General features: G+C 36.9%; 1 protein-coding gene across 1 annotated transcript; it reads right to left on the bottom strand.

The window, feature by feature from the left end:
• Positions 1–690: 690 nt before the first annotated feature.
• LOC123965000 (macrophage mannose receptor 1-like) lies at positions 691–5,762 on the bottom strand. The gene is made up of 10 exons (XM_046041609.1): positions 5,698–5,762; positions 5,172–5,407; positions 4,277–4,425; positions 4,071–4,125; positions 3,596–3,666; positions 3,414–3,504; positions 2,486–2,632; positions 1,973–2,215; positions 1,782–1,881; positions 691–1,156 (listed from the first exon to the last, which is right to left on the bottom strand). The coding sequence occupies exons 1-10, from the start codon at positions 5,760–5,762 to the stop codon at positions 886–888; spliced, it is 1,428 nt and encodes a 475-aa protein (XP_045897565.1). The 3' UTR covers positions 691–885.
• Positions 5,763–7,527: the final 1,765 nt, after the last annotated feature.

The raw sequence follows: 7,527 nt of genomic DNA, 5'->3' as shown, positions 1-7,527 counted from the left end.
TGATCACTGCATTTCATCACATAAATTAAACGCTTTTGTCGCGCAGCAGTGATTTTACTCAGGAGCCTCCGGCAGCAGCTGCGACTGCTTCAGGTGTGTTGGTTTGATCGGCTGGACGTGCAGCCTCTCTTTTCCTCTGTTTGTGAGTCTTTAATGTAGCTTAGTTTTGATACTTTAATTTAAAATTACCTTAAATTTGTTTCCCACAACATATTTGGTCACTAAACTATTTCACTCCTCCTCTCTCATTCAAATATGAAAAGAATTTGCAAGCTGTAGTCTTTCCCCGTATAATACTACCTGTGAGGATGAACTATTAGGTTCTGATACAATTTACAATACTTCTATAACTTCTATGTTATTAGAAACAAAAAAAAATAATAACGAGATCACCTTGCTTGTTCAAATCCCAGCTGACATTGGGTGGTACACCCTGGACAGGTACACCCTGGACAGGTCGCCAGGGCCACAAGCAACCATTCACACTCTAAGGATACTTTCAGAGACCAATTAACCTAGCCTGCATGTCTTTGGATGGTGGGAGGAAGCCGGAGCACCCGGAGAGAACATGCAAACTTCGCAACACAGAAAGGCCAGGGCAACTGGGGTTTGAACCCCACAACCTTTTTGCTGTGAGGCGACAGTGCTAACCACTGTATCACCGCGCCGCCCTCGATGATCCACCACCACCACTTTATTGATGCAGTTAATTGATTTAATATTGTACAGTAGGTTCAATCTACTGTATGTTCTTAATTTAAACAGTATTATACATTTGAGACACATTTCAGTAAGCTATAGATGTTAATGTTAACCTAGCGTACATGTACTCACTTTTGTGAGATACTGTATATAACTAAACTGACTTAATGCAAAAAATAATCTTTATACAGTATGTGAGTAGAAATAAGATGCATTACTTGTTGAGTAACAGATGAACGGTAAAGAGAGGGAGCAGTTATCATCTGACCACCGTCCTGAGTTTCTGAACGCTGTGGTGACACACTGCTCTGCACTGTCTGGTTGCCCACTGGCCCAGTATTGAAACACAGAGGGGCTCCCATCAGACCACAGTTGTTCCCAGTACAGACCGATCCACACTGAATCCCCAGCTGCCAACTTTGCGAGGGCAAAATTTTCTGCCCGATTTCGCACGCTGTGAGAGAAACAGTAGCATATACACATCAAGTGTGAGTGGAGAATAATTGAAGAGGTAAAACACAACAGACAAAAAAATAAATAAATAATCACACTGCAGTGCATCATATATAATATTATAGCTTATGTGGTTATTTAAGGATTTGGTAACGTGTTCAGTCACCTGGACAACGTAGCTGTTAATTAGCATCTTAAAGTCAGTGCAGAATAATCATCTTACAATTAAGATATACAATCAGCCCAATACTTCTGTCACTAATATGGTTTGTAATCATCACAATGATCATCATCATAATTATCATACTACATGACTCAGCTATAAGTGCCATACATCCGTAAAACTATCAATGAAAAATATATAACTATAAAACTATAATACATGTAAAACATTAATAATAAATCAACAAAAACAGGAAGGATTCAAATGACACAAAGTATCAAATACAACATTTGGACAAAAATAAAACAATAGGGAAGATCATCCAATCCTTTTGGGATTCCTATCAACTGTTAGAATACTGAATAAGCCAAGTTTCATCAACAGAACAGATAGTAGTTGTTAAGTAGTTGGTTCAGTACTGAACTATTGTATGTGTTGGAGTCTTCATTAGTGCACACTGTACCTGGCTAGATCGACGTAATTCTCCCTGCAGTATCTCTGAGCTTGAATCCAATTCAAAGGTGTGTTGACTTTTACAAAGGATGATTTGCCATTTACTGAACCTGGAAATATATTGAGAGAATTTATTAATAATGTGCTATGCAGAAGATCTATTTAGCCTTTTGTTAATTCTTACACTATAAAAAAACTCACCGTTGTAGCACACAGAGAAGAATTGGTAGTTGCAATCAACGTCCAACCACTTTCCATTGTAGTTATTGAAGTAGTAATAGTAATAGTAATAGCTTTGAAGCATCACACAGTTCTGTCGTCCATAAGAATTGTAGGGATATCCAGGGGCCCAGTTTCTAAACCCTGTCTCTCCTTCACCGTAGAAGCTGCTGTTACTCAGGGACCATCTCCAGCCTCCACCGTAGAGACCTATCCAAGCCTTTCCTGTTCAAACAGATGTTCATTATATAACAGCTGGAATTAAAATAGTTGCTGAATTGAATTAAATTGTGAATAACTTTACTGAACATCCCTTAAATTATGTGTCTCCTTTATTTTTCATTGTTGTTCTTTCACATTCCACATTATAATATTTTATAATTTTATCTAATCATAGTAAGCTTATCAAAAACTTGGTGGTTGTACGTATGATTCAGTATATATATATATACACTATGTTAATGTTATGCACAGTGTGTAATTCCAATTTCTTGCCTCTGTAGCTTGATGAGCTGTAGTAGAGTACAGAATTGACACCAGTATAGGTTTCTATGGTGGCCAGGTCAGTGTAGATCCGTCTGCAGAAGCTCTGAGCTGCAGTCCAGTTCAGTGGTGTACTCTCAAAGTAGTACTGACGATTTCCTAAAACAAAGCATATTTATTTGAGTTCAGCTGTACTGTGGGGTTTTACAATACAACTCACACGTTGGTGAGATTTTTGTGTGCTAGCAGCAGTCACTGTATCCTGACTACAGAGCCTGGAAACAATGGATGCTTCACCAAACTGAACTAAACAGCCCTGCTAGATTTAATGTTTAGTGCCTAAACACTTTGTCTATCAGCTTGAGTCAGATCAAGTTTCAGCCTGCCTCAGTAAATTGGTGTTCACTGTTTACCACTGACAATAAAAAAAGAACCAGTTCAATTACAAATATGTTTTCAGGATTTTCTGTATTGTCTCAGTTTATCAGAGAAATACTTACTATATATGCAGTACTGAGTCAGAAATGTTTTAGGAAGATGTCTGATTACATGGCAAGAAGAATATTCTAAGATGTATTGATAATTTGCTAATAACTCTTTAAAATCAAACAGACAAACTTCAGTTTCATCATATATCATAGCTGGACATAAAATGAAGCATACATTTTGAATTTATAGAAAAAAGAAAATAAGTAAAAATAATAACAAGGGCTGACAAGGTAACGTTATGTTAACATTGTTGTTTTAGAGGTGCTCAGAAAAAAAGCAAGAAGAAAAGAAAACATGAAGTTAATTACACGAAGAAGGAATAAGAAAAATGTTCAAATGTTACAAGGTTAAACTACTACTGCTGGTAAGTTACTATTAACTGCTTCCAAAGTTAAAAATAGAAAAATGTTATTCTTGGTTAAATACACATTAATGAAGTCAAACATCTTACCGGTAACTGCAGTAATGCTCACTCCACTGCTTCTGACGTTCTCAAACACAGAGAAAAGAGTGAATGTGTATCTAGTTTCAGGAGTGAGAGACTGTGTAGGTTACTGGTCCATCTCCATCTGGTGCAGCGATGTAGATCTCTGCACCATTAAATTGGAGAATAAAGCTGTCGCTGTTGTTCACTTTATTCCACTGCAGAGTGATACTGGTGACAACTTGTCTTGTTGGTCTGAAGATTTCTGCGTTTGGAGGAGCTGAGAGAGACAAAAAGAGCAATTAAACATGTATTAACAAACAGTCAGTAAAAGTGACAATGTTCTCACTGACAGTTACAGATGGTTCATTTTGTATCTTCACATAAATACAAACTAAAGCTGTCTGTCAGGAACAGAGTGAGTGAAACAATTCTTTGTATTACTAAGTATGAATGTTTTTTTCTGGATCCAGATGTCACATTCTGTAGTCATATCCATCACACATAACAACAGAGACGTACTCCACGATAAATGAATAATTACAAAGCACCAAAAGTTTAAAAATAAATTATTCTTAATGTAAAAAAATATTTTACAGTGTTGGCCAAAACAATGCTGAGTTAAATTAACATGTAATAAAGTGCATGTTGTTAAGTAGCACATTCCTTTAATGAATATTATACCCAGTAGATACGTCTTAGTTTTACACTGGTGCTCTGAAAAGCAGATGATGGCTCGCTAAGCAGATACAGAGCATAGAAATAAAGTGACATATATTACCGGTAACTGCAGTAATGTTTACTCCACTGCTTCTGACGTCCTCAAACACAGAGAAGAGAGTGAATGTGTATTTAGTTCCAGCAGTGAGAGATGAGACTGTGTAAGTTACTGGTCCATCTCCATCTGGTGCATTGATGTTGATCTCTGCACCATTAAACTGGAGAATAAAGCTGAAGTTGTTGTTCACTTTATTCCACTGCAGAGTGATACTGCTCTCATTTTGTCCTATTGATCTGAAGTCTTCGGTTTTTGGAGGAACTGAGAGAGAAGAAGAGAAGGGAATGAATTTATCAACAAACAACTTCGCTTAAATATTTATTCATGCTCCATCTGGCTGTTCAGGTTGATCCATTTTGTATCTTTTGTTAACAAAACCTAATGGTGACTATGAGAGATACAGTTATTTAAGACGCACGTTTGTATTAGCGAGAATGTCACCTAAACACATTACGGTGTGCGTTTCACAGGACATATATAATGAACTATAAATGAAGAATTAAATTGTACAGTAGGTTCAATCTTCCGTTTGTTCTCAATTTAAACAGTATTATACCGATAGATTTTAATGTGTATGGTATTTGTTGTTTTTCTTGTTCTGAAACATTCATTTCAATAGCAGATTTCTGTAATGAGAGTATTCATTATATTTGACTTGATTTTGGAGGTTTTTTTGGTTGTCTTTTTATAGATTTCAAACATTCACCTTACAGAAATGAAAGCTATATATTTAGGAACGTAAATTTTACATTATGTGCTGCTTACAAAATGATCAATAGAATCCCGCAAGTTTATCTGCTGTATACAGCATTTACCCTGACATGCAGAAGAACAGTAAAAATAAAAGAACATTCTGGTTTCTGCTTTAATAGACATCTACACAAATTTAAATTCAGTGTGAATCTGATCTTAAAGGTATGATCTATAATTTCTAATATATAACATACACTGCCTTAATGCAACAATGAATCTCTATACAGTATGTGAGTAGAAATAAGATGCATTACTTGTTGAGTAACAGATGAACGGTAAAGTGAGGGAGCAGTTATCATCTGACCACAGTCCTGAGTTTCTGAACATTGTGGTGACACACTGCTCTGGACTGTCTGGTTGCCCATTGGCCCAGTTTTGAAACAGAGAGGGGCTCCCATCAGACCATAGTTGTTGCCAGTACAGACCGATCCACACAGAGTCCCCAGCTGCCAGCTTTGTGATGGCGTCATTTTCTGCCAGATTTCGTATACTGCGAGAAAAGCAGAAAACAAATCAGTAACAAATCAGACACTGCATTGCATTGTTAGTGAGTGTTATATATATATATATATATATATATATATAATAAATATTATATTATATTGTAGTTTATGTGATTAGTTAATGATTTGGTAAAGTCTTCAGCCACCTGGACAACGTAGCTGTTAATTAACATCTCAAAATCAGTGCAACGTAATCATCTTACAATTGACCCTTCGCTAAGCCACGGCCCAAATACACAGCTGACCAATCACAGCGCAGTATAGGACTCGCTCTAACTGAGGGTGGACACATTTACGGCTGCGCTGACTTGTGCGCAAAAGAAGTCGTTTCTCAGTAGTCATCTTTGTCAATATTCAGGTAATACCGTGGATCAAAATGGCTTTAGCTTCTGTCTTTATTTTTTCATGTCAGTTTGTGTCATTTTGACAGCCTGAAAACAACCTTCAAATACACAATGCAACTGCAAAACAGTCTCCTTCCTTCTGAGTTTGCCTTTTCCAAAAATTAGACAATAGTTCTCCAGGGAATGAAGCAATAGACAGTGGCAGTGCCGCGATAAAAGTCGGACATGTCCAACAGTAACTAAGGGGGTGTGGCTTAGCGAAGGGTCAACTAAGGTTTCTAAGACACTATAGGCCTACTTACATCACTAATGCTGCCTATAATCATCTCAATGATCATCATTGTCATCACCATTACCATCATACTACGTGAGTCAGCTACAAGTGCCTTACTAGGGATGGAGATCGATACCCAGTTCTAAAAAAACCCAGGTTCAAAATTTCTCAAAATCCAAAAATCAATAGGCTAAGGTCCGAGCTTATCGATATTGCTATCGAAACTAACAGGTCCTATAGTAAAGCTAGTCTCTAAAGTCAAATCTGATTTAACCTGAAACGTGATTAATAAGAAAACTAGGATTAATGTTATTTAGTGACGGCACCGAAACGCGGTATTAAACGTGTCCAGGACTGTTTAACATCAGGCTGCAGCTTCTGCTGCTCTCTGTCGGATTCAAAATACACACACAGCGGCCAGCAGAGAGAGAGAGGCTTAAGAGATAGTGAATTTAAGTTAGCTAAGCTAACTTAGCGCTCGTTACTTTAAGTATGTGCAATAAAACCTTAGAGAGTAAAAGGACAATAATTTATCATTACACCTGTGTGTAGGTTAAACATGTAGAAAGGGTTCTGTCCAGACTCTCATCCTTTATGTTACAGCTAACGTTAGCTTGGCAGTTAGCTAAATGTTACAAACAAGCTAAATGCTTTCTATCTGTAGCATAGCCTGAGGGCTGTTTCACAAAAACAAGACAGCGGATTAAGCCAGGATTTTCCAGATATTCTGGCTGAATTAAGCCCTGATTCAGTTTCATGAAAGCAGTAGCACACAAATTACCATGGTGATTTATTCTGTGCAGCTAGCCTGCTCCAGACCAGGCTAACAGCCAGGCTCATTTAATTCTGGTCCCTTATCTGTTCAGTCAGCGGTCACACCGATCAGAAATGTGTTTTTTTCATTTATTCCATGTTCTTATGTATGTGTTTTGGATATTTTTCATTAGCCTGCGTTAAATAGCAGTTTGTGGTTATTAAGTTTCATAATTGGAGAAGACGCATGCACCATACTTTGCACACAACGAGTATCAGCGAGTAGGTTTACGTGGAATGAAAGCACATGCAAAGAAAAATGATAAATAAAAGAAAAAGTAACAGCAATAAACAATAGTGGACCGTGTGTGAGTACCTAAAAATATCACTACTCTTAATCATAATTGTAATGTTATATTGTGCCTTAAAAGTGAGCACCGGATGTTTTATTTTTATATATATATATATAAAAATATAATTTTCATTAGGATTCATACTTCCAAATTATTGTCCCACTGCAAGCTTGTGAGAGAAAACAATGATAAATACATTGTATTACAGCCATGCTTTCAGTGTGCTTTGTAATGATCACTTCTTTTTGTAGATGCTGGATTTCCATTTTCCTCAGTAGGGCTACCTCTTTTTATCTCCATATCTAAGTCCAAGTCCTGGCAGGATTTTTATTGATATTTTTTTTTGTTAATTTTTTCATGTGTGTGCAATTAAGACATCTGAC

The sequence above is a fragment of the Micropterus dolomieu genome, unplaced genomic scaffold (genome assembly GCF_021292245.1).
Source record: "Micropterus dolomieu isolate WLL.071019.BEF.003 ecotype Adirondacks unplaced genomic scaffold, ASM2129224v1 contig_7840, whole genome shotgun sequence".
Taxonomy (NCBI): Eukaryota; Metazoa; Chordata; class Actinopteri; order Centrarchiformes; family Centrarchidae; genus Micropterus; species Micropterus dolomieu.
Note: the sequence above shows the minus strand (reverse complement) of the source record. Positions and strands in the feature narration are given on the sequence as shown.